The sequence below is a fragment of the Poecilia latipinna genome, unplaced genomic scaffold, assembly GCF_001443285.1.
Source record: "Poecilia latipinna isolate Pla-1442-1.1 unplaced genomic scaffold, P_latipinna-1.0 Scaffold374, whole genome shotgun sequence".
Lineage (NCBI taxonomy): Eukaryota > Metazoa > Chordata > Actinopteri > Cyprinodontiformes > Poeciliidae > Poecilia > Poecilia latipinna.
This window is the reverse complement of record NW_015112990.1, coordinates 13172-40039: the sequence shown is the minus strand read 5'-3', so window position 1 is coordinate 40039 and position 26868 is coordinate 13172. Positions and strand designations below refer to the sequence as shown.

Sequence of the window (26868 nt, the reverse complement as noted above, 5' to 3'; positions counted from 1 at the left end):
ATCTATATATATATAGATATATACATATCTATATATATATATAGATATATATATATCTATATATATATAGATATATATATATCTATATATATCTATATCTATATATATATAGATATAGATATTTATGCATTTATTCATTCACACCATATATATATATATACCTGCATATAATGGTTCCTTGCTGTTAGTAACTTCTCGACTAAACTCGACTTGTCTCTAAAAGTTTGGGTCGTTTTCCATTTCAATGTGTTACCAACCTCAATGTGAGTGGGGTCATCAAAAAAGGAATGTTGAGTGATTTTTATGCATTTTCTTTTCTGCTACCAAACACAACAATGTCTGCATCTAGTCTTTGGGCCATAGAGTTGATTTCCTAATGAAAATTCATAAAACCGGAGTAGAATCTGGAATGAAATTGGCTTAAATTTGTCTCAGAAACCGCCTTGTGTTGTAAATTGGTGCTTTATGTAATTGTTGTAGGATGTTAACCGTTTCTGTTCAGCCACTGATGACAAAACAAACCTATGAAAGGCTGTATTATCCTGCTGATAGGAAGCAGGCTGAGTTTTGCAGACGAGCAGTTTGTTGTCTGTCTGAGCTGGGAGAAGCAGCCTGAAAAACTTGTTTTATTAGCAGAAACCAAAGAATGCAGTGGACTGACTGTGGAGCTCGTTTAGCCGCTTCATTTTTATTTAATAGAGACTCGTGACAAAACTAAAGTGGAGGAAATTGCAGAAGTGTCATTTCAGAGCAGAAGTACAGAGAATAAAAGCTTCATGGTCGAGTTAAAAACATTTAGTCCCAACTTTGAGTCATTCAGCATTCTCTCTGGAAAATGAGAATCAGATATATATTTTGTTTTAAAACCAAGAATAATTTGTTAAATATTTACCAGCAGCTGACTCTTCATTCTGCTCTTATTTTTTTTTCTAAAACTGAGTTGGTGTTTAATTCAGTAAATCCAATTTGTTCCACTTTATAAATTATTTTTGCATCTACATTAATAACTCAATGCCAGATGTTTCCTTTTAGTAAAAATATTAAAAGGTTTTTTTTTTTCAAGCCTTTCCTTTTGCTCTTGGATCAAATTTAAATAAAAGTAAAAATATTTTTGAGATTATTTTGATATAATCTACATGAGGGAACTAAATTTCGTTTAAATAACTGGATACAGTATGGCTATGTCCCAACATTTTGCTGAAATTAGATCTTTTATTTTTTGCATGGTTGTTCATGCTAATAATTAAATGTAACGACAATTAGACTCCTGTGTGAACGGTTTACATGCACAAAAGAAAAACAGACATCACAGAAATTATTCAGAGCAGACATTATTGTCACAAGCTCATGACAAGATGAGGTGAACTAATAAAAAGGTAAATGTGCTTATTTTAGCCATAGTTTACATCTAGATTTACAGAGCCTGGCTCCTTCTGGTGCAGAATTATGACACATTATAAAATTGGATATAACGCAACAGGACTGTTCTAAGTGCAGACGCTTAGAAAATGATCAGAAATGCGTCCGATTTAGATCCACATATGGAAGTGACACAAATTACAGTTTTCTTGGATAAAAAGTTCAGAATTGTTGTGAGAAAGTAAAATTTGGGTCACAATGTCCTGCTATGTGAACACAGCACAAGTTACTGCTTTTTATCAAAGGTGTAAACTATCTAAAATTAATAAAATTAACTCCGTTTGCACAGAGATGCAAATTACTGCTTTATATCTGATGTCTGCACAAATACAACGACAGAAACTCTTCCGTCTTGTACTTTATTTTATTTAAAATAGTTACTGAGTTTGTCTGCAGCCTTGTGTTTTTCCCCATCAGCCTTTAGGTGTGGATGTGTTGCTGTTTATTGACCATGACTTTCTGGCAGAAGACATTATGTAAATGATAAATCTGAAGAAAAACATTAAACTACTGGTTTTACTACAAACTGGCCGCTGACGCAACAGGGAATTTTATTTCCTGAAAAATAAAATTTTTCAGGAAGCCCAGTTCAAACCAAACATTTATTTGCTTACAATAGATTGTATTAGTATTGGAGAACAGACAGAAAATTCAACCACATACTGAGAAAAATGTGAAGAGAAGGACCTGCATTCCTCTATCAAGTAACTAATCCACAATAAATCAGAGCAAGCACCATTGATGAATAAGTTTAATGCTAAACACATTTAGCTGCTTTGTTCTGGTCCCTTTCTTCACATTTAAATATAAAACAACACGTGGGACAGGACAACAGCGATTTCTGGTCTTACCTTGTCTATAGGTAGTGGTAAAGGAGTCTGGATGACACTGAAAAGGAAGAGAAAAAGGTTTAACACCATGGAAACAGCAGGAAGTAAAGATACATGGAGTAACCACAGCGACAGGGGAACAACAACTTTCTGAAGGTCCTTTTTTAACTAAAGTACAACAGTAGTAAAGCTACTGCAGTGGTTAAATCACAGCGCCTTGTCTAATGAAGGCATCATGTCCGATTTGCTTTGAGTAACGGATTGGTCCGAGTCTGGATAAATGTTTGAACAGAGCACACAGAGGAGCTGAACGGGCCTCAGGCTGACGGGCCGCTCCACGCTCTGGTCCATGCAGAATCACTGAAACACAGTCATTGAGCTGAAGGCTCCCCTTAAAACGCCGTGAAGCTCAGAGATGAAAGCGACGCTTCATTCACACAGAAACGCCTCGGGAGTTTCAACACACATCCACACAAGATCAATGACTGACGTTAGTCTGACAAAGTTTAGTGAAGGTAAAGTCCAGCATTGATTTACAACATTTACAAGAACGCGAACGAAACAGAGAGACCTAAAGAAATGATTTCTGGAGATTCACCGCACACTGATCTGCATTCAAACCAGAAATTCAGGATGATAATGGTGAAAATCAACCTTACTGTTTATGGAGCTACACAATTAAACTTTTAACACAAAAATATATATTTCCTGACTGACTTAATGAGCTAGAAGCAGTCAGAATAAACAGATCTTTAGTTTCTTGTGCAGCAGCCATGTTGGATTTTGTCACCATGGTTGAACAGAAATGTGTTTTTGTCCCTTTGGTTCTGTGGTGGACCAATCACCCAATGACTAGGCCTGTCACAATAAATCACTCGCATGATCAATTGAAAAGAGCTCAAGAGTTTCCATTTGTATAATTTGTTTTTCTCTTTTCTCTCTTTCTACCAAAAACTGGTTGATAAAACTCTTCAGTCTGGTGTTTCGGTCTCTGCTAGTCGTTTTTTAAGGACAATTTTGTTTACAGAGACTTCACAGTTAATTTTATTTGTTGTTTCTGCTGTTTTATTTATACTGATATCTAAATTGTCTTCTAGTTACAGTGTTAAATATTGAGTAGGATTTAAAGTTTACTGATCTTTCAGAATGTGTTCTTGCATTTTTATGTCATTAACATTATATTTCTTGAAAATGGTCTCAAAACAACAATATTATCGTTTATCACAACAACATCCGGGACAATTTATCGTTCAGCAATATTTGTTATCATGACAGACCTATAAATGACCATGAAGAAGGGAATGGAGGGACGCTCAGTTTTTGTTATGTTTAAAGAGGTGAGAATGAAGGCTGAACTCTGGACAAAATACAGCAACTCTGGTAAAAGCAGGAGAGGTGTGAACAGCAGCAGGAACCAAATATTTTACTAACTTCATTCAACGTGTGTAGAAAAGGAGAATCACTTAAAGTAAAGCAGGTTGAGTTTTATCTCAAAGCTACTGAGTGATTATGATAGAAATGCAAACATCCACCTACATATCCAGAATGAATTCATCTGAAATGGTATATATAAAAAAAGTTAAACTGTGATCTTATAGTTTGTTTTTTAAGCTACATTGCTTAATTAACCAGCTGCTGAAGCCCTCTGCCCAGTTTAAGTTGCATTCTGCAGGAGCAACGTCATGAAGACGCCTCCGAACGCAGACCTGCTGTCAAAATGGAAATCTGAGCGGAAAGTAGGCCTGTCACCATAAATTAGGCCACAGACATCAATTAAAATCATTTTAACATTTAAAATGTTAATGTTCTACTAATGATTGTTTTAGTAATAGATTATTATCACAATCGATTAATCTGATAAACAACCACATTCTGCAGTAATTCCACATAAGAGTTTTTTACAATGCTAGAAATACATTAAAAGATGAACGTATAATTCAAATAGATTATTAAATAAGAAAAACATTTTATTGCCCAAAATGCAATAACCAAATTCTTTTAGCAAACGCTTGGTCATTTGAAGCAAAGGATGCATCTGCAGCTAAAAAATAATTCTAACATCAACATGTGAAACACTCAGCCTTTTCTGTTTGGCTTAATACAATATGGAGATTATCTGGTGACCATTTATTTGATTAATTAATAAATGGATAGAAAACGGTGATTAATAGGAGATATTTTGTTTGTTTGCAGAATTTGAACCCAGTGAAGCCAAACTGCCACTTTAGTTCTGGTTAAAAGATATTAAACAGACAAGGAACATTTTTTATCTTAAATGCAAAATATTGTACGGCCTTGTCTTAACTACTCTTCTGAACATGTTGTTCTTTCAGTAAATTGACTTTTTTAGAGCCTGTATGCTCGACTTAATGACTAATCGATTACTTAAGAAGTGGACGATTATTTCAATAATGGCTTTAACCTTAGTTATATAGTAACAGTGATGTCATGTTCCAGATGCTTCTGGAGGATAAATAAAGCTTCACTGCAGGTGTTCAGCCTGAATCATAACGTTATCAAACACCGACTGCAGAGATCAGACCGGCGATGATCCCAAACAACACATTTACTAAGAAAGCCAGGATCCATCACACAACAGGCCGTCGGTGCAGCTCAGCAGAACGTCGGCGCAGCCCACACAAACAGAAAGCCTGCAGCCGGCCCACAGGAACCAGTCATCCACATCTGATCCAGCTCAAGTGTTTTGCATGCAGTCCATCAGACACCCAGGATGGAAAACACTGCTGGGTGTTTCCATCTGGGACGCTCGCATACTTCCAAAATGATTTTAAGAAGGTTTAACGATCATATTTCAGAGTAACACTGCATTTCCAGAGACTATTAAAGAAGGAACAGACTGATGGTACATCATGTAATTCACTTTTTTCCACTTAGTACTCAGTGTTTCTGCTTCCAATGAACACATTATTGAGAGAGTGGAGGAACTACTGATGCTGTTGTTTTAATGCTCTCCTGAAAGTTCCACTTTTCTCATTATTCCAGAAAATATTTCCAGAAGGATGAGTGAGATCATCCAGCCTACTTCATGTTGTCAGACGGGCTCCATTTAAGAGGCCTGACTGTTTAACTGTGCCAAAACTTTAAAAACAGGCTAATCACAGTTCATTTGTGGCTTCACAAAGGTTCAGGTTGGCCCGTTTTTAAATTATCCAGATATTTTATTTACTCTTTGTTGGAATTAACATTTTTTAATGGAAAAAAAAAATTACTTTGAGCTTTACATCACATTGTAATCTTACTCCCTCATCAAAAAAATACCCGGATTGTGGCCTTGATTCTTTCATGCATGTTTGAGAAATCCTTTAATCTCCATTGCAACCATTCAGCTAGTATACCGACATTTTATAGCATAATCAAGTAACTATGTGTCAGAAAAACATAATCCTGTCCCTTTAAGTGTGACAGAAAAGTAAAAACTGAAAAAAAATGCATAAGCAGCAGAAACAGTGAGATGTGACTTGCAGCTGCTGCAGACAGAATCCAGAAGATGATCAGCAGGGCACCAGTTTCCACTGGTTACTGGATGAAACCCTCAATCAGAAATCTCAGACAGCAGCTCATGTTTATCATGCATAATGAGGAGATTTGTAAAGGTGATCCATCCATATGAGCCACAAGAAACGGCATAACAAGCTTCAGTCTATTAGTGCAACCTAAAGAAACTGGACAAACTATCATCTCAGGGTAAAAAGAAAACAATAAACTAATGATTATTTAAACAGTAGATAATAGTATAGGAAATATTAGCACATTCTTTCATTTAGCCACTTAGGGCTTATTTAATATAATATTAGGAATACATAAAAAGACACAAATACACAATTCAGTTCCTTTTTCCGGTAATAATTTTTTTTTCTAAAGTGCAACAACATAACATTCCTGCAGTGAATAGCTGATCATTTGTAGCAAAGGATGCAGCTGCAGCTAAAAAATACTTCTAACATGAAAATTCAAGTCCTTTCTGCTGGACTTGTCAGGGTGAATCGGGTGATTATCTATTTGATTAACTGATTACTAATAGTATAGCAAATAGGAGGGTTTTGTTTTGTTGTTTTTTTACAGAATTTGAATCAGGTGAAGCTAAAATAGCCACTTGAAACTTGAGGAGTTCTGGGTAAAACAGATTTACAGACAAAAGATTTTTGAGCTTAAATGCAAAATGTATAGATGATTTTGTACAGATTTAACTGCTGATCCGAGTCTGTTGTTCTGACAGCAAATGGCCTTTTTTGAGTCTATACTGCAGTTAGCAATTAATCAATTACTGAATTAGCTGACTATTATTTCACTGGTTGATTCATCACAATTAAATTAATAACTATGGAGAAAAACTGTCAGTCAATGGATCTGAATTTCATATAATCAGCATCGGAAACTAAAAACCAAACCTAAAAACCTGAGGATAAACCTTTTTTTTCTCCAAACAGGAAGAACTTGTGGATCCACCACATAGAAGAACCCCAGCAGTGAATTAACTGCAGCTTAATCTTTGTCTAAATAACAGTGATCTTTGACAGAAGAACCTCCTTAAAAACGCTTCCCGTCTGCTGAAGGCCTGAAACAAACCTGCTGAATAAGCCAGTCTTTAAAAAAACACACATCTGCAGCAGAAACTACAGGATCCTGTTAGTCCTGCTGCACGTTCAGCTCCAGTCCGCCAGCGTTAATAAAACCCAAAGCGAGCAAACAAACAGCGGCTGCCAACAGCCTTCTTACATGTGAAGAGATTATACACAAACAAATCACACAAAGCACCAACCTGTTCGGCTCTGAAGTAATCCAAGGTTACCTGTCAACTTTTGCTCCTGTGTCAGGGTGTGTGCGTGTGTGTGTGTGTGTGTGCGCGCGCGCGTGTGTCAGCTGTTTTACCTTTCACAGGGCGAAGTTCACCCTCTAGCCTTACAGCAGTTGGGAAATAAACTCGTTTCGCTTCATTCTCCAACACAACACTTCATTCTCGTCCTGGGCAGATAATTTGTCTCTACTTTTCAACAGCCGAGCCGCAAAGACGCTCAGTGACACAACCTGTCTTTCTATTTATAGTCTGCTCCTCCCGCTGATGACCAAGGTCTTCCTCCTTTAACTCAAACTAGTTGCACAAACTCCTCCCCGTCTGTGCAGCACCAACTCCGGCAAAGATCTTTCAGTTTTCCTTACAATCCTTCGCTGTGTGAGCTCTGCTCGCCTCACAGAGAACAAGTCACCTGAAAACGAAACATCCGCGTTGGTCACATGACCTCAGGTATGTGGGCGTGTTTAGAGGAAATATGGACGGCGATAACAGACAGAGAGAGAATCAGGAACAAAACAACGGCTGAATGGAGAAGGCTGGAGGCTCTTGATTCCAAGGGGAAAACTTAGTTGAGGCCTTATTTTGATAAAAACTGGTGAACCCAGCATCTTCAGAATATTCTTTTGACAAGATAAAAAGCTTCATATGGAATCACAAAGGGAGATTTCTGTTTGATTAGTTTTCTGATCGGCTTCCACCTTCACAGTAAATGTTATGCATTAGACATAAATCCATAATAAAGATGTATGTGGTCACACAACGTTTCAGTCTGATGTAACAATTTCAGCCTGTTTTTGTATCATCTTGCTGATCTGAGGCATTGAGGCTGTTGCTGACGATGTAAAGCTTTTCCATCATTTATAATGACTGTACTGGCTGCTGCAGATCTCTTTTTATGCCATATGACCCGTTTGGTCTAAATATGAATGTTGGGAACCACAATGAAACCATCAACAAGTCAGGAGTCCAAGTTTAGTCTACTTTAGCAACAAATGATAAATATATGATTTAAATATATGACAGCAGATAAACTGAGGCAGTTAATGTTGAGTAACTGTAGCATTACGTTTCTGGATAAGGACTTAAATTATTTAATTTACTCGACTGGACTCCATAATGTCATGAATGTCTATGACTGAGTGTTAGAGCCACACTAAGAAAATTCAGGCATTTGAAATTAAAAGAAGTTGTAGCAATATGAGAATGGGAGTAAAAAATGCTAGAAAAAAGTCAAAACAATCTGAGAAAAAAGTCCCAATAATAGGAGAATAAATGTGAATCAATGCAGGAAAAAAGTCTTAATATGATGAGTTGTAGTAATACGGAAATAAGTCGTAATAACGCCAGAATAAAGTCAAAGTAATTAGAGAATAAAGTTGTAAAACAAAAAGAATAGTCGTAATATTATGAGAATGAAGTCAAAACAGTTGGAAAATAAAGCCGAAACAATAAGAGGATGAAGTCGAAATTAGGGATGAAACGTAAACGACTTACGATTGATTGTCAATTAATGGTTCATTAAATTAACACTTGTTCCGTTCGATAAACATCCTATCAGACTCTGTTTTGGTGTTGTAGTTGGTAGTTAATGTTTTGTAGTTGAAGTTTATTTGTACTCTTTGCCTCTGCTGTAACGAGTCACAGTTAAAGCTACCAGACAATGTGTTGCACTTTAAATCATCTAAATCGTTGAAGTGGAAGAATCAGTGGAGATCTTCAGACTCTTACGGTTCCCATCATGCTAATCAAAGCTTTCGCTCTGTAGTGGATTTTAGAGAAAGCCAGGCATCTCATTATATGGATGACATGTAAAATCACAGGTGTGTTAATGTGAGTAAGCACATCAAAAGGTAACATTTTTAGAAACTAAAAGGTGTTATTTCAGTAGAGACCTTTAAATCTGCGGAAAAGCCATAACTCTATTGTTAAAATCCACCAATGCAATCCGATACACATTGCTTGCAACACAATGCTGTTGCACAAATACTCAAATACTGAAGACATCAGGTCATCATCTCTGGTCTGTTTTTAACGGTGGGCCATGCTGACCAGACAGGACGGCGATATAAAAGCATTTTTCATTCAGTTCCTACTGACGCTGCAGCAGCAGATGGCACTGCACACCACCGCTCTGTAACCTTGGATCACCTGTGCACACACGGCATCAACTGAAGCCAAACAGACACAGACAGACAGGTGGAGCTGTGAGTACAGTAGGAAGCATCATGCTGGGTCGGCTGCTGCTCAGGAACAGCCCATCTTACTGTACAACAACACAAACATGCTAAAAACTCATGAGCCACATTTCATACCGTTTTATACAGTTACTGTCATGCTCAAAATTTAATTGGATATAAATTTTCTTTAAGGTTTGCTCATCACATCTCTGTGCTGGCAGAGGATAGAACAACTTCTACCTCAGAACATAAAGCAATAAAACCTTTTCTATGCTGCTGGTTCACTCAATCCAAATCTTATGTTATTGTTATATATTTTTTAACATTAAATCCTTTAGGAGGGTAACGGTGACTTACTCGCTTCGTCTGCGGGCCTCCATCCCATCAGGCAGAAACAGTTTGATTGTTGACACGATGCAGCCATGGGTGACTGGGGACAGAGAAACACAGACAGCCGCGTTACTAACGAGCATAACGGAGTCACTGGCAGACATGACGACCGTTTTACGTTGTTCTGCAACTCCAGCGCTGCTGTCCTGCAACTGTAGCGTACGTCCCTGCTCCAATACACCTGAACTAAACGACTGACTCATTTTTCAGCTAAACCTGCTGACACTCAATGTAGTGGGGCTGGACAATGAATCATTAATATATATCGCAAAAGACACTTGATCAATATCAATATATAATATATTGATAGAATATTAAATTTCACTGAATTCTGACCCAGAACCGCACAGCATTCTAGGGGATGTAGGCAGAGGAAAAACTTTGGATGATCAGCATCTTACAGCCAACTAAGATTAGTGGCATCAACTCACTCGCTCATTTTGTGGTTACCTAGCAACAACCTGCTGAGTATCTTGTGGTTACCTAGCAACAGCATGTTGAGTAATTTGCACTGTAGCAGTTTAAGGTGTCATCACTGTGCCTCATAAAAATAAAAAAAAAAATAAAAAAACACCAGCATGTAGTGAAAACTGGATAAAACAGGAAAGGTTGTGCCACCAGTTTGGCTTCACGTATTTAAAACAAAAGAACTAATCAATAATTATCGATATCGATATGATATATTGTGCTACATTTTCAGCCACAGTTTCCATCCCTGCAATGACAGTAATTCTCCCTTTTTGATTCAGGTGTGAATTGCTTCAGTTAGGCTACGTTCACACAGCAGGAAAATGAAATCCATGTCCATTTTTTCATATCAGTCTGAACGACCCGATTCCAATATTTTTCACCCAACAAAAAAAATCTAAGTTGCGGCACTTTCATATGTGGAACAACATTGCATTCATATCTTATATCCTGAAAGGTCATGTTGCATTTTATCCGACTTTCGCGTCACTGATGCGATTGCCATTTGTGGCGTTGTCTTTTTATTAACTTCCTTTGTCTTTATCTGATCTTGTGACAATGCTGTTGAATCTCACTGCTGGATAACTCTGATTCATTAACGGTTCCATCCAGACATCATTACTTCTGTAAACAGTGCACTGCTGTGTAAAGTCTATGTATATTTTTAGCCACACAGTTCACTAAAAAAAAGAAACAAAATGTGATCATTTATTATCACAATAGTAATGCAAAATATCATAATAAAACTTAAGGTTCGCTCAAAGCATTACTGTAGTTAATGCAGATATTTTGTAAATATGTACAGTAAACACCAACAGAATCTGAGCATTACCTGATGGTCATTCCTCGCAGCAGAAGTTATATTAGATCAATTTTCCAGTCCTTGAGTCTCCGTTCATTTTTGAATATACTTGCAGTCGCATAAAACTGAATCAATCACATCTTTTTTGATAAATTGTTCGTTTTAAGTTAAATGTGCTCATACTAATGTTAAAAAAATAAATAAATCCTTGTTTTGAATAGAAAAAATTATTCTTTATTCTAACATACTAAAATGCCACAATGCAGAGCTGTTAACAGAGCCTGCACCATCTGTGCTTCGTCTTGTGCTGGACATAACAAAACCTAAATAATAATTATAATAATAATAATAATAAACGACGGTTGTAAATTTGATTTAATAAATATTCCTATGTTTTTATTTTATTTTGGGCCCAAAATGTAAGTGTATTTCTGGACTGCAGTCCTGCAGGTTGGATTAGTAATACAGTATGTAGAGCTGAAAATCTGACCTTAATATGTGCGCTTTGTTATGAGCCTTGTGCTGCTGTGTTGCATGGTTAAATTAGCCCTAAGCCACCATTAAGTATTTTTCAGGGTGTATATTTGGACTCCGTTTGCAAAAAAAAAAAAACAGAGGAAAATGTAACAGTAGGTTTCCAGGAGGCGTCTGGTTTTCCCTAACTGGACCAGCGTTGTCTTTCAGTCCATCAGTGGGCATCACAGCATGTTTGCACAAACCTTTCCGTGTGTTCTCGGTGACATCGACCCCAAACTGAATGATGTCGCCGGACAGAACCTCGCAGGGCGGACTCTCCTCGGACCCGCGGCTCAGTCTCTGGCTGTTGATGAACGTCCCGTTGCTGCTTTTAGTGTCCTGAAGGTAGAACTGAAACACACAAACACAGCAGGTTAAGAACCAGGGAGGCAGTAAAACAGGGTTGAAATCCCGATAAACATGACCAAACTTCCTGGTGTTAAGGACTGTTAGGTCAGCAGAGCTAAAGGGGAACCAGGCAAATGTTTACAGATAATTTCAAACAGCTGTTGAGTTTATGCACAATAAAGACTAAACTGTCATTATTGCAGAGGGAACCACAGGTTTCTAAACTACAGTACCTTTCCCCTGATGGAGAAAAGTAAAACGGGAGAGTCATGACTTGAGCTTTATCGTCTTGGTTACTAAGGATAAATTCATACCACAGATATTGATGCTCAATTCAAACCAATTTTGCTGGATGATAAATTGTCCTAAAAAGTATTGCGATCAAAGGTAATACTGTTGTTTTGAGGCTATTTTTAAGTAATATAATGATAATGGTATAATAATGCAAGAACACATTCTCAAAGATTAATAAACTTTAAATTGTAATGAACATTTAACACTGGAACTGGAAGACATTTTAAATATCCAAATTATAAATAAACAAAACAACCTACAAAATAAATTATAGAGTCTCGATACAATAAATCGTGCAAATGGAAACTATTGAGGTTGTTTTAATTTATTATGTGCGGCACGGATCAGATTTTTGAGGTGAAAGTTCAGATTTGGGCCGTTTAGACTGCAGTCAGAAGTTGGACTTGGATCACATTTGTGTTGTGAACGTAGCCTGAACTTCACATCAAGTGAGACAACATGACAGTAATTACTAGTAAAAGACTCATTTATTTAGTCCACTGTTGTATTTTCTTTGTCGTTGATGTTTTATTTCCAAAATTTCTTGTTAACATTTTTTAAACACAAAAATACGGTGTGGTAGCTGGTGGACCCTCCCACCAGGTTCAGCTAGTTTTCTGAGGGAAACCCTCTAATATGTTTAATAATTTGGTTTCCAGTTTGCTACAGCTTAACCTGCCAGTCCTGACAATAAATCCAGATTTAGCTGGAACTGACAGACTTCATCTACTCATCAGCACTGGATTTAATTATGGTTCTCTGTTACATCTGGAAGCTTTTCTGGGGTTTCACCGTCCAGGAGAGTGCGATAATACTGAGGAAGCAGCGGCATCCCCTGCCTGGAAGCCTCTTTTACACTCAGAGGTAAATCATGAGGGCAACAACCAGCATGACAGGAGCCACACACACCGAAGAGCAGGTCTAACTCCTGTCACTCAGATGGGTCAGAAAACAGGCAGAGATGTCAACGAAAAATACAAAAAGAGACAAGAGCACATCAGAACGCAACAGGAAATAAAAACAACATTTAAAACGTACATTACGACACACACACACACACACACACACACACACACACACACACACACACACACCGAGTAAGCAATCAGATCTGGATGCCTGAGGAGTGAATCTGTCTGATGTTCCACGAGTTTCATTCATTAGCTCTCAGCTCTTCGTCCTGACTGAAAACAAAGTGAACCGTCCTTCAGATGAGAGAAACAGACAAAACACAGAACAGAGCGGAGGACGAACGACGAAGAAGAAGCCAAAACAACAGACGGCGAAGGGAAGAATGGTGCAGAGACAGACGTTTACCCGACTGCAGAGAGCTACGGAAAGCAACCTGCTCGCATCTTGTGATGCTATACCCCACACAGCTACCTCCTGTCCCCATGGTAACATGGAGACAGGGAGGGAGGGACCTAACTATAGAGCATTTCACCCAGCAACAACACACACACACAGCATCTCCTACCTCACATACAGCTCTCACACACACTTCTACAGTCATTTCTTTCACACGGACACAGAAAACATGACATCATCCATCTTGGATCAGATCACCAGCGGTTAGGTCCTGGTCCAGTAGGTGCAGTTGGTCTTTGATGCATCATCATTACTAATTGACATTTTAATTCCCAGCATGAAGTATGGCTACAAGGAGAGCAAGAAACCTGAATACTTAATGCCCATTACAACATGTTTGGTTGCTTCTTGGTGTCAGCTTGCTTCTTCTAAAATGAGCAAAAGACTCATTAAATTGATCATAAAAACATTTAGAAAACAACAACAGCTTCAGTGAGTAATCGCTGATGTTGGAAAAAAAACTAGCCTCCACTTGGACTGCCAGGGAAGTACTTCAAACTATTTTCTTCACCGCTTTCTGTCTGGAAACAGCTGCAAACTGTTGCAGTAACCTGATGACTGTGGGTGCATTCACACCATGTGCAGTCTGCTTTAATTCAAGTTCGTTTTCCAAGAAAGTCCGGTTCGTTTGGGAAGTGTGAATGCGTAATCAAACTCTGATGTGGACCAAAAAAAAAGCTAACTCTGGTCTGCCTGCAAACATCGGTCTTGATTCGGTTGAAGTGAACTCTGGTACCGCTCCAAAAGCAGGAGGCAGACTACAGCGCAGGGCATTCTGGGTAAATATAATCAAAACAAACTTGTGAGCTTATTGTTAGCAGGAGAAATGACTCTTGGTTTTTTACAAAAGACGAGTCCTACTCCTCAGTTCAATTCAACAGAACTGAGATCAAGGTTTGAAGGCGGACAGAGTTTGAGTTTCTGGTCTGCATCAGAGTTCGGTTAAGCATCCACAACCCCCCAAACAAACCAAACTGACTAGAGTTTGATTAAAGCGGACTCGACGAGTCCAACGAGTCATTTACCACCATGCACCATTAAATGAACATTGAGTAATTATTCTGTAAATGCAGAAAAGATATTAAATAAAATGAACACCACCAGCTGAAGCTCAAACACACCGACGCCAGGTTAGTGAAAGAAAAAGGAAATCAAAGAAAACGGGCATGTGGTCCATGAAAAGTAAAAAAAAGAAATGTTTACCCCCTATCCACCACCAACATGTGAGCACATGATTGCATGCCTTCTCAAAATGCAGTTTCTCCGCCAGCATTCCCGCTGCTCTCCTCGTTCCTGAAGCTCTCAGAGCAGCGAAAGCATCAGCAAGCAGCCAAAAGAAACGAAGTCCACTTAACCAGTCAGGAGGTCAACACATGACAACAGGTTTCCTTGGCAAGCGCACAAAGACACGTTAGCAGAAAGTATTCATCATATGACGGATAATTTTCTAGGAATCACTCACCAGAGGTACAATGAGACCTTGCACATCTAAAAATAATCCCACCTCAAGAGGACCGCATGTAGCATCTCAGATATACTTTTATCTCCAATGCAAAACAGAGATCGTGTTTACATTTCTGTGGCATAACATTGGCTCCAATGACAGAGGTGGTAAAGGGCGTCCTTTTCTGAAAGCAACTCCAGCCCACAAAATTACATTTCCTAGTTGGTCACCTGGAAATATGCGCTCTTAACTCAAAAAAAAAAAATCTAATTCCCATTTCATATCCTTTAGCAAAGTGCAAAAATAGTTATGGCTAGCTACGTGCTAAAATGTTTCTTTGTTTCATAAGATGATTTGTTCTAATCATAGTGTTGTAAATCCACCTTTTTAGGTAGGTTTATCATTTTTATAGGCTTACCAGATCACATTTAATTTTGACTAATTTAAAATTTTTCCAGAGTTCCAACTGAACAAATGGCAAGATTTTTTTTAAATTGAAATTCAATTCTATGGATTCAAGAAAAGAAAAGTATTTACCACCAAATAATCCAGCAATGTTCTGGTTGCAGCACCTCGTCTCACTCAAAGCAATGCCTAAATAAGCAGCTTTTGTACAAAAAGCAGTCAAATATATTTCAATAAGGTAGAAACCCGTAGCTTTAAGAAGTCTACGGGGCGGTTTCTGGTAATAGTTCATAACAATTAGCTGAATGAAATTCTCAAGTTTTGCAGTACGGCTGGGTGATGACTTAACATTTTAATTGCAGTCTTCTGTGTTTTTATTACAATTGTCTGCATAGTCAGTCTCAAAAGCACAAATGCTACTGTAAAAATGTAACATTCCAAGTATTAAATCAGCTTTTCCTGCAAGAATTTACAGGACCGTAAAACTCCTCATTCAAAGTCTTGCCGACTTCTGATTACTTTGATAGGCGAAATATTCCCAGATTTCAAAACTCTCTCTGAACTGGTGCTTGTAGTTCCAGTGTGGATTCATCCTTTACATCAACATCAAAACTTTTTGATTAAGAGGGCAATTCGGGTTCAGGCAGACCAGGAGGAAGTTGCAAGTCTGTAAGTGAATTATTAATAATTTAAGTGCAATCGTTCAGTTTCACCATTTATGCGTAGTTACTGCCGCTGTGAACAAAAAAGCATTTACTTGCTTGATATTAGGCTTGTTGAATATTAATTAAGCCAAATAAAAATTAAATGCTAGTGAACATGTTTAAAAAGCATAGAGTGGATTAGAATCAGATTATTATTTTATGCCATCAGTAAAACTGACAGATAAGAGAAAGCTTAGCGCCACATCTGGTTAACATACATTTTAATAAGAGTTCATTCTGAATTGCTGTTTTATCTATTTACATCTCAGTAATCCATCAACAAAGTAATCAAAGTAACTATGAATCTGGAATTGAAAAAGCAAAGCTGCAAAGTGGAAGATCAAACAGCCAATGGAGCCATAAACCTTCTGTTAATAATTACTGACAGCACAACTAAATAGGCCCTGAATGAGGATTAGTCACAGCTGCGGGATGAGGGATAAGATCGTCTCTTTATGTTACTGAATCATTTTGTCACACTTTGGTCTGACAAATCTGTTCATTTCACACTGAGGCCAGGCAGAGAAAAGGTCAAACCCAGAAGAGAAAAGACAACAAAAAGCAGCGACTGATCACATTTCACACACATGAAAAGGTCCACAAGTCCTGGTCAAACTACCAATTACTGTCTAGCTAAAATTTCTCAATGTCTGCACAGGATCAGATACAAATACTATAAGGTGAGTTGAAAAACAGACATTTCTAACCTTAAATTATAAAATAAACATTCACCCTGAAGTGAACCAAGTGACAGGACGCTGTCGGCAGGTAAACATTTGCTCTGTTGAGCTGAGCAGTGATGTAAAGGATAAATACCTACAGCAAAGTGACATCGATCAATGAGCGCCGATGCTTAATAAGCAGAAAGCAAGATCAGCATTTTGATGCAGTTTTCCTCTTAATGACAAGAGATGCTGTCTGAGACAAGTTCAAGGAGGATTTGTTTGAAAATGAATCCATCAGAGTTCAGAAAGTTCTGCTTACAGATGGATTGGGTACGTTCAGAAACATTTCATTAAAGAGGGTTAAAAAATATTTAAAAAGGCCTTTTGAGATCATGGTGCGGTGCTTTCTTCTTAATTAATCCAACACTTTTCAAAGGTTGACTATGAGATAAAACTAAGAGCACTTGGAGTTTACTGTGGGAGCTAAAGATGGAGAGAAAGCACCAGTCTCAGTTGAAGCAGAGCCAGAAAAGAGGAGCCTGGACTTCTGCCACCGTCTCCAAAAGAGCCTGTTAGAAGCTGCTGGCAAACAGAACCGGCGTTTATCAGCGAACATATTCCTGCACCAGGGTGTAGCCGCGTGTGAACGCAAGCCCAGTCCCACTATCTGGTTCCAGAACAACCCTGGAATAAATTCATTTTACTCTCAAATGTCCATTTCTCAGCTTAAAACAAGGAAACCGTTGGAAATGCAAACCACAAACCAGTCGAATATTTCATTCAGTTATCAACACAAATGGCAAAAATACCCAAACTAGCAGGACAAAAGTCTAGTCTGAAGGTTTAAGTTAGCAACCTTTACAAGCTAAAGAGACATTTTCTCCACTATATAAAACATTTCTAGAACCTTTCAAAAAGACGTCCACAGTTTAAAAGTTAATGTACGATTAAATGAGTTACAATTTTGATTTCATTTTAGAGATTTAGACTAAAGGAAAACATCAAGGCAAGGCTTGTTTGTTTTTTTAAAGCAAAATGTTCCACATAAAATGAAGGATTAAAAAAACCGACAGTTTGCAATCCAACAAAAGAGAAAATAAAAAATCCCTTTTCTAGGCGTTGGTTTGATAAAATTTCAAACTTAACACACTTAATACTAAGAAAAATAATCTATACCATTTTTGATACTGTAGAAATATTTTTATGGAGGAGCAGAATCAGATTAATTAGTATATGACAAAATCTGAGCCTCTTTATCAGAACGAAACCAACAAGCATCTGGGAATTCAGCCTTCCTTATTAAAATGTGTAAAAATATTACCTCCCTGCACGGTAAAACACAACACTTTTAACTAAATAATAATAATGCTACAAAATATAAATAGTTGCAGAGTATTATTGTCCTGTGTTGTAAATTTAAGCTTACAGTTTCTTATTGTGCTTTCATATATATGTATATGTATTTTTAGAATTGCACCGATTGCAGTTTTCCGGTCGATCAATCTTTAACAAACCTGACCTGTCGATTATGATTTTGTTAAATTCATGTTTTTTTTTTCCTGAGAAGTCACTAAATACAGCGACACGCAGTGTAAAAGAAGGTTCTGGACCGTGCGGATGGATTCAGCAGCGCTGTGTACATTTTCTGTCTTTCTGCTAATTCTGCTGAATATTCTCTTTAGTGATCAACAGCAATGCAATCTGACTATTGAACATAAAAATTATGTAAAATACCAGGCGGCTTTGTGCTGAAGTGAGGTAGAAACTGTTGCATAGTGTGTTCGGAGTAAGGCAGACTTCNTGTGTGAGGAAGTGTTGAAAAGCTGTCTATGTGAGTTAAATCCCAACTCGGTTTACCCTACAGGCTCACCTGTAGACGACAGTTAAAATCAAATCAGCAGCAAAACTGGGATAAGTTCATTTTTTCCCCTGAGACGCTCCTGCTGACTCGGCCTCCTGCATTAATCTCAGGTATAGATGGAGCTGAAGCAGAAAGATGCAACACACGCAGTAGTAAGTGAGCATTTTAATTGCGTCGCTCTGAAAATTATTAATGAGGTTAAATCATGAATAAGTGATGCACTGCCTGCTTAACAATAAAAAAAAAAATATCAGGAACAGCAATCTTCATTATAATCAGTACGAATGATTAATTATCATAGCACATGTGATTATCCTACCAATACTGCGTACTGTGATGACAGATAAATGTATAATCCAGCTCTAGAACTATGTATACATTAGCTGCTGTATATATACAGTTTCTGGTCATTTTGCATCATGTTTTCTTGCATACTTGCAACAAATTTTAAGTTCAAAGTTCAAATCTTGCGGCTTCAGTTTGGATCTACTGTGTGCCAATGATAAATTCATTTTATGACTAGACATAATTATGAGCTGCTGAGACTGAGGGCTGTGAGGTTAGTAGGACCGGCGTAACCCTGCATTGATCCGAAAGGTCGTTCTTATTTCACCTCGTTAGCAGAGCCTTACTTCCAGCAGCAGATCAGTTTTGATTCCCCTTTAGATTCAGCCCTTTTGTTTCATATTAAAGTAGAAAAATACTTGAGGTGATGATGAATTTGTGGGAGACATCTCAACTGTCGGCAGGTTTTAAGTGTGAAATGTGCAAATGGGGAAGGGTGAGGAGAAAAAAAATAATTTCACATCTTCACTGTACTAAAAGAAAAAATCTGCAAAGCAACAATAAAATGGTTCCGTGTTGTACTGCTGGTAGTGTTCCCATCACAGCCTGTATTCAGGTGTGACTTATAGCAGACTGATAACAGAGAACCACCTGCCTTCCTGCAGCATTTGGAAATTTATACCCAAACTCCCTCTATATCTGAAACATAAATACCCATGATGCAGCAGTAGACACCTACACTGGCCACATTAAAACCCCTGGACGCTAAAAAGATGCGTTGTGTTTTAAAATCACACCCCCAATTGAATGTTTACACTCACGCTTGAAAATGGCTGGAAACAGATGTGCAATTACACAACCGTACATCTTTGAAAAGCAGGAGTGGAGCCTCCTGCACAGCCTGCAAGAATGTAGCAGGTGGTTTCTGGATGGTAAGTCAACAACAAAACACTTGCCTTGTCCCTACAGCAGTAAAACCAGCTGACCAAACGAGCTGGGATTCGCTGGGGTTGCTAGGTGACGGGCAGTGCCTGCTGATATGTGAAGGATTTTTAAAATGACTCATTTTCCAGACATCAAAAAATAAGTAAATCCCTAAAAATACATGGGTGTTTTTTTTAAGTCCTGTTTTTGCAAGAAGACCCAGATGGAAGTATAAAAACATGCAAAATGCAAATTTTGCATAATAGATCCCCTTTAAAGCTGTCAAATTCAAAGCAAAGTTTCTCAGACATTGATCTTAATTGATCCTCAGTAAGTCTGTGCTCAGAAAAACTAAAGGCACAGGGAGTGGAGTAAAACAGTGCACACCCAAAGCCAACAACGATGATCAAATGAGTCATCTACTACTAGGGTGTGTGTGTGTGTGTGTGTGTGTGTGTGTGTGTGTGGTTTGTCCTCATTTTTAGCCAACAAGTAGACCGACAATAACGTGATCTCTCACCCAGCACAAACAGCACCTGATGTGCCTCGGAGACAAAATATTCAGAAAATATGGTTTAACAGGCGGCGGTCCTCACACGTTTAACATCCACTGATTCCCGTCATGATGAGCGCGCTTACGAAGAAACCTTCAACACCACAAACTCTCCTCTGGGAATTACAATTTGATTTCTGGGCCTTCTGCAACTTGGTGAATCAAAATCTGCTTTTAATCATTTATAAAACACAGCTAAATGCATCAAAAAATGTTTTTTTCCCCCAAAAATGTGCAAAGTAGATCATTGTTTTCATGAGACAAATGTGTAAAGTCCTTTTTAATTTTTGGATATTCCATAACTTACAAACCCCATTCTTACAAAGAGTCTAGCTACTTTATGTGCTCCTTTGAATTATTTTTGCTTAGTTTACTGTATAGAAGGAAAATGAAGGTTGTAATATACTTACTTATTTTTAACTATTTTATAAGTTGTTTTTTTTTTTGACCACTGGTAATTCTGACTTGACAATTTTTGGTCGATGTGACAAAAAGTTTGCACACCCCTGCACTACAGGTGTCAGCTGTCCAAACGGGGAGCATTAAAGCCTTTCTAATAAATCTGCAAGTGTCTGGGATTCTCCTGCTTTATTTCCACTTCTCAGTTGAAATTTCTACAGAACTGCTCAGATATGAAACAGAGGATATCAGGAGAATCCAGCTTCATGTTGCAGATGTTGAAACTGCTGTCCACATGACTGGACAGTCTAAAAAAAAGGAAGCTTAATTCATCAATTCCCTTTAACATGCAATCGTCAGCTGCTGTAATGTCGACATAACTGAAATAATAATTAACCTGCGACTGAAAGCCACAGCTCGTCAGGAAGCTTTGTCTTCTGCAAGCAGAAGTTAACTGTTGGAGTTACCACACACGGTTCTGATGTGACACATCTACCTGCTGCTGAGGGATAAACCCGGTCAGGCCTGGTCAGCTGGAGCGCGTTACGGTTCACTGCAGGGAGGAATGGACGACGCGCAGCAGCTGTACGGCTTTAGTAACACAGGTTCGGGGTTTCCTCTGATTAACACAAAGGCTGGTTTTTGGCAGCTGACGATGATGATGGAGCTGAAGGACTCGACTTTCAGGACTCTCCTCAAACCCTTTTCAAGTTCAGAGTCAGATCAGGTCGAATATTTGTAGAGAAAACCCGGCTAATGGGGGAGCCATGTTGTGATGACTTCCTGAAGGTGGAGTGTCAGAAAGAGCAGGAGTTTTTAAAGAGACAGAGGCCCAATTTCAAGGCGTCAAAATAGGAAGTAAAATTTATTTTAATATTTGATATATGTAGCATTTTCAAAACAACTCAAGGTACCGATTATTGATAATGCTATAAAATGGCATTATATGCCTGAAAACACAAAATACTGCCCGTTTAAGATTGTTTTATAGGAAATTTAAAAAAAAACTTAAAAATTCAATTCCCTTTTTAATTAAGGAAAATACTTCCAGACCGCTGCCTTTGCTCTCTGCTGGCTTAGTAGTTTAACGTTCCCGGTTTTAAGCTTTTGTTTTCCAGCTCCATTTTGTCCCTTGTTGCTTATCAAGGAGAGTATTGACAAAAAAATAGAAATCTTTTATTAAAATGTTGTTTCCTACTTCAAACTTGAGATTGACAGTGAAGTGTAACATAAAAAGCAGTTTTTACTAAGGCATCAACTTAAGTTTGCTTTTATTTTTAAAAGTTAGTTAAATTTTTTATCATCCGTTTTTGAACTTTAAGCATTTTCTTTGTACTTCAAACTTGTTTTAATTTTATTGCATTTTAAGCAATAAAATGTTTTCAAAAAAAAGGAACTGAATTGTTTATTTTCTCTTCATTTTCACAGCTAAATCTTTTACTAGCTTTAGGAGCTACCTCAGGAGGGAGGCATTTATTTATTCAATTGTCAGAATAATTGATTGATTGCTAAAATAATCGTATAGAAGAGCCCCATTACAGATAAAGAGTCTTTCATCATAAGTGCAATATGTATGCATTTTTGTACAGTTTTGCTTTTAATTTCTGCTCTGATTGTGTTGTTCTTTCAGCAAACTACCTTTTTTGAGTCTGTGTACTCCAGTTAAAGATTATTTGATTACTAAATTAGTTGACGGTTATTTCAACAATCGATTAATCTTCTCCATCTTACCCTAGATGTAAACTCTCAATGCATTTCCTTCAGGAAAAGGCAACTTTTTCAAAGTCAGAGAGGAAGAATTATGAAACAGGAAGTGACATCTTCGATTAGATCTGCAGCATCTCATCTCCTCTTCCTCAGAGATTCCCAAACTGGAGCTCCAGGCCCTGCAGCCTCATTAGGTCTGATCTCTTATCATGATGGCCGCCGCCGTTCAAAACGTCGCTTCATTTTCTCCGTAGGTCTTTAAAACATTCATCACACCAGCTGTTCTCGAGTCAGTCAACGCTCTAGTTCCCTGCCATAACACTTAAAAACATAATTAGATGCTTTGAGGTGAAGTCAATCCAGCAGCCAAACAAACAAGACTCAGAAAAACAAAGTATTTTACCTTTCTGCTTTGGGTTGCGTTCCGATCAGAACAGCAAAGGTGAAAGTTTGATGCAAAGCAACCAATTTGGATCCAAACGAATGAGTCATTTTCAACCCAAACCTGCAGACTCATTCAACAAAACGTTTCTCTTATCACAAGAGGAAGTTGCGGTGACGAGGCTCTGGTTACGCAAGAAGACTCTGAATCCGAAAATGCGCGCGCTGGACTTTGGTGTTGCCACACTTTTCAGAATTTGCATGTTAAGTCCTTTGAATTTGTGGATTATTTTTATGGTACAACACCGAACAAATCAAAAACAAACACTCTTGAATGGAGCCGTGTATTCAAACCCAACGGCTTGCAAAACAATTTGTTACATCAGTAACTGAGTGCATTATTATTGCACAAAATGTGAGCTAATCTCAACTGATACATTTATAAATATTTTTGCAATAATTCATGCATGTTTCTCCACAATACACCTCCAGATGACTCTAATCTCCAAAAAAGGGCTTGCAAAGGCTCTTAATTAAAAAGGAACTTGTTCATATTTATAAATGCAGAAATAATAAATGTAGGTTTTTAATAGTTTTTTTCTTACTGCATTTAATTTTCCAAAAAAAAAAAAAAAACCAATAAAAGTAAGAGTACCACTAAAGTACCAGTAACATGTTTTAAGATCTGTTTTCCTTATTAGGTTGGAATCTATGAGCTTTTTAAATAACATGAATTTCCATCCTCTTATGGTCATCTTTATTTTAAATCCTAAAAGTAGAAATTAACCATCTTTAAAATTTAGACAAAATGTCCTAAAGTAGATAGTAAAGTTGCAGATTTTTTTTTCTCTAGAGTCACAATTCCTAATCATGGGAATATTGAATTAAATGGTCAAAAATTATTTTTATTCTGATTAATTGTTTTTGTAAAGTTATATTCTAAATGATTCTTTGATACTTTTTGAAGAAAAACCCAGACAGCAAAGTTCACCTCATACTGGTAACTTAAACTACAGAGTTTTAAGCACAACCCTATTTTTGTCTAAACATAAACTGAATTTTAAAAGTTTAGGAATCGTTTTAAATAAATGTTTTATTTGTTTATACTGCTGTCTTTCCCTCCTGTTGGTCACATGATCTAAACAGTCTGTAGACCGACTGAATGGAAAACCTGGTTTCTGAATAAAGAATCGTTTCTGAATTGATTCTAAAAATCTGAATCAAATCGCTAGACAAAGATTTGCATCTTTAGTCGATATTTCTCTATACAGTCGGTTTTTTTCCAAAACCTTATGTGACATTTGCAGCTCCAAACATGTTGTGTTTCTTTGTCCTGACAGCAAAATGGCTCCAAGTTATAAAGGTTCCTCTCATTATTATCTTCTAATGACACAAACTTTCCAGAAGCTTTGATTTAAATGGAGCTGAATCAGACACAGCTGTTGATTTCTCAACCAATTTGTGGTTATTCGATTTATTTCGCTTTAAATCCTTATAAGTCTTGGCATTTATTGGATTTAAAAGACAAAGAGATACCAGGAAATAAAGGACAAAGCTCTCCAGCTGTTTACAGCCCCTTAAAGCCTCCATGAACACGTGCTTACCTCTCCTTTATGCGTCATAAATTAACAGAGAGTGGGCTGCATCTGTCTTAGGAGGTCTCCGTAGTGAGCACACTACTCAATCATTAACAGCCAGTCAGTGTCCGGCTTCGCTTCGCTGACACTGAACTGCATTAACACCCAAAACAGAGACTTATTCTGCAGGAATAAAGGAAATAAATGCCGAACATTAAGATGTTGCTGGAGGTTAAGGACTCATCCAAAAAGGTTCTGGTGAAGGACATGAGTGCAAACCTCACTGAATCGTTCAAGACCAATTAAAACCGTGGCGCTGGTATTTGGAGGAATGCATGTGTGTGTTTATCCCTGAAGAGAGGAAAGGATGACGCTACTCCTGTCGTTATAAATAGATGATGCACACACACGCACACACACACAGGGCATCTCAAAGTGTCTGCATGCTGCAGAACAGGGTAATCCTGATGCTTCTCGACCTGTTTAGCTGGTTCCTCAAAGAAATCACAAACACACAACTGATTTTCCATCACAAACATTTTAACTCTCAATCTGAGGATTTTAAACCAGAACTTGTCAGCAGAGAAACATTAAATACTGTGATATTAAAGTGGAATTAGATAGGAGTTTCATTAAGCTGTTGGGAAGCAGAACAAAGTCTAAAGAGATTACGTTAAATTTGATTAAAATTGGTTCACATATTTACCTACTCATGAAACCAGTTAAACCTTCTATATTCTTACTGGAAGAGATCTCACACAGCTGTATTCTAAAGCAAACCCCTTTGAAAAACAAGACTGCATGTACATTTTCAATATTTTTTTATGAAGTGCTCCAAAAATAAAAAGCCCAGAGAAACATGATCAAATCTGGGAAGTTATTTGCAGCTCAAAGCTTCACACCAGCTCAGTTGAATCAGCCTTACTTAATCAATTAGGATCTTAAGGAGCATTTGTGAGCAGCAGTTTCCATGCTCACAGGGCAGATCAAGTCTGAATGGATTAATTTCAATCCCCACCGTCATGATTGTTAAAGTAGAGTGGAATTAGAAAACAGGACAACAATCGTATCTTTCAGCAAGTTCTGAGACGCGCGGTGTCTCAGGAGGCCGGTTAGTGCTGAATGGGTCGCTTCCCCGGCTTCTTCACATCGTTAAATTCACACAACATGACTGCAGTTTAACACTAGTTCAGCCGATTAAACTGAGGAATCCGACTTCAAAAGGAAAACTAGTGATAAACGTGACATTTATCTGAAATTCAGCAGCCTGAGCTACGGTGTTTGATCATGAATAGCAGCTGTAAGAGTTGATGTCAAATTAAACATGTCACAATAAGTAAATCATTTAAAATGACCCGATAATTTCCATTCTGATATTTTCTGAAGGGCAATTTTGTTTACAGTGACTTTATAAAGGAGGCGGGTGATATGGACTTAAAGTTTTATCCCCATATTTTGTGGTATTATTGTGATAATGATAAAGGTGACAATAGAAACTAATACTTCTCTTTTTGTCTAACTGCTCCTGAAATTTATACCATTTGTAATACAATCACAAAGAATGTGATTTGGTTTTTATTTCTGTTATTTTTTGTTTTGGTCGTTTTGTTTATTTATTTTGGATATTTAAAATACTTTCCAGTTCCGGTCTTAAGTGTTTCAGAAAAATCTTTTAGAAAATAAAGTTTATTGATATTTGAGAGGGCAAACATGCATTGTTATTTCATTACCGTTAGATTATTTGAAAATGGTTTCAAAAGAACAATATCATAATTTATCACAATAATTTCTGGGTTGTAATTGTAGGGCTGGATGATGTGAACTTTAAGTTTCACCACAATATTTTTTGGTACTACTGTCATAACAATAAAAGTGACAATAAGAACTATTTATTACTTTTTTTTAGAGGTGCACCGATTGCAGTTTTCTGGCCAATTACCGATCTTTTAAAAAGTTTAACCTGCCAATTCCGATTTTGGCCGATACAAATTTTTTAGGAAATGTTTCTCAATAGAGCAAGAAAGTTGTTGAGTTGGCAACAGTGCAGTAACTATTGTTAATTGTAAACGTGCAGACATAACTTGGTGGGCTGGTCTGTCAGTCAAACCTTTCTCACCGGAGAGCAGAAGAGGACAGTGGCTGATTCTTAGACCTTTGCCAAGCTGGACGAGATTGGTGGATGACATTGGCTTCACATGTAAAAATCCGCCGATCACCAAAAAAATAATTAATTGGAATTTATTGCAACATGAAAGTATCAAACTTTGAATGAAAAACGATACAATAAATGCCGACACATCCTTTAGACTTAATTTCTTTCATGGTGTTGGTTGCAAATGGTTTTTATTTCTGTTTTATTTATCATCTTTGGGTTTTGTAGTTTTTTATTTTGGATATTTAAAATATCTTCCAGTTCCAGTGTCAAGTGTTCTTTATAAAAGTAAAGCTTATTGAGGGCAAAGTTGAGTTATTATGTCATTACCATTACATTACTTGATAACACTATAATCGTTTATCCCAACAACTTCTGGGACAATT

The 26868-nt window shown here is 37.4% G+C and overlaps 1 protein-coding gene across 9 annotated transcripts in view; it reads right to left on the bottom strand.

The window, feature by feature from the left end:
- Positions 1-26868, bottom strand: part of slmapa (sarcolemma associated protein a) — a 66157-nt gene that overhangs the window by 37341 nt on the left and 1948 nt on the right. For 7 of the 9 annotated variants that reach the window (XM_015036604.1, XM_015036606.1, XM_015036607.1 and 4 more), the window contains exons 2-4: positions 11619-11766; positions 9597-9669; positions 2271-2307 (exon numbers count right to left, since the gene is read on the bottom strand). In XM_015036604.1, coding sequence (XP_014892090.1) covers positions 2271-2307; positions 9597-9669; positions 11619-11766 — 258 coding nt within the window. Of the gene's footprint in view, positions 1-2270; positions 2308-7139; positions 7417-9596; positions 9670-11618; positions 11767-13374; positions 13437-26868 lie in introns of those variants that run through there. The other 2 variants (XM_015036608.1, XM_015036612.1) reach the window with 2 other exon arrangements.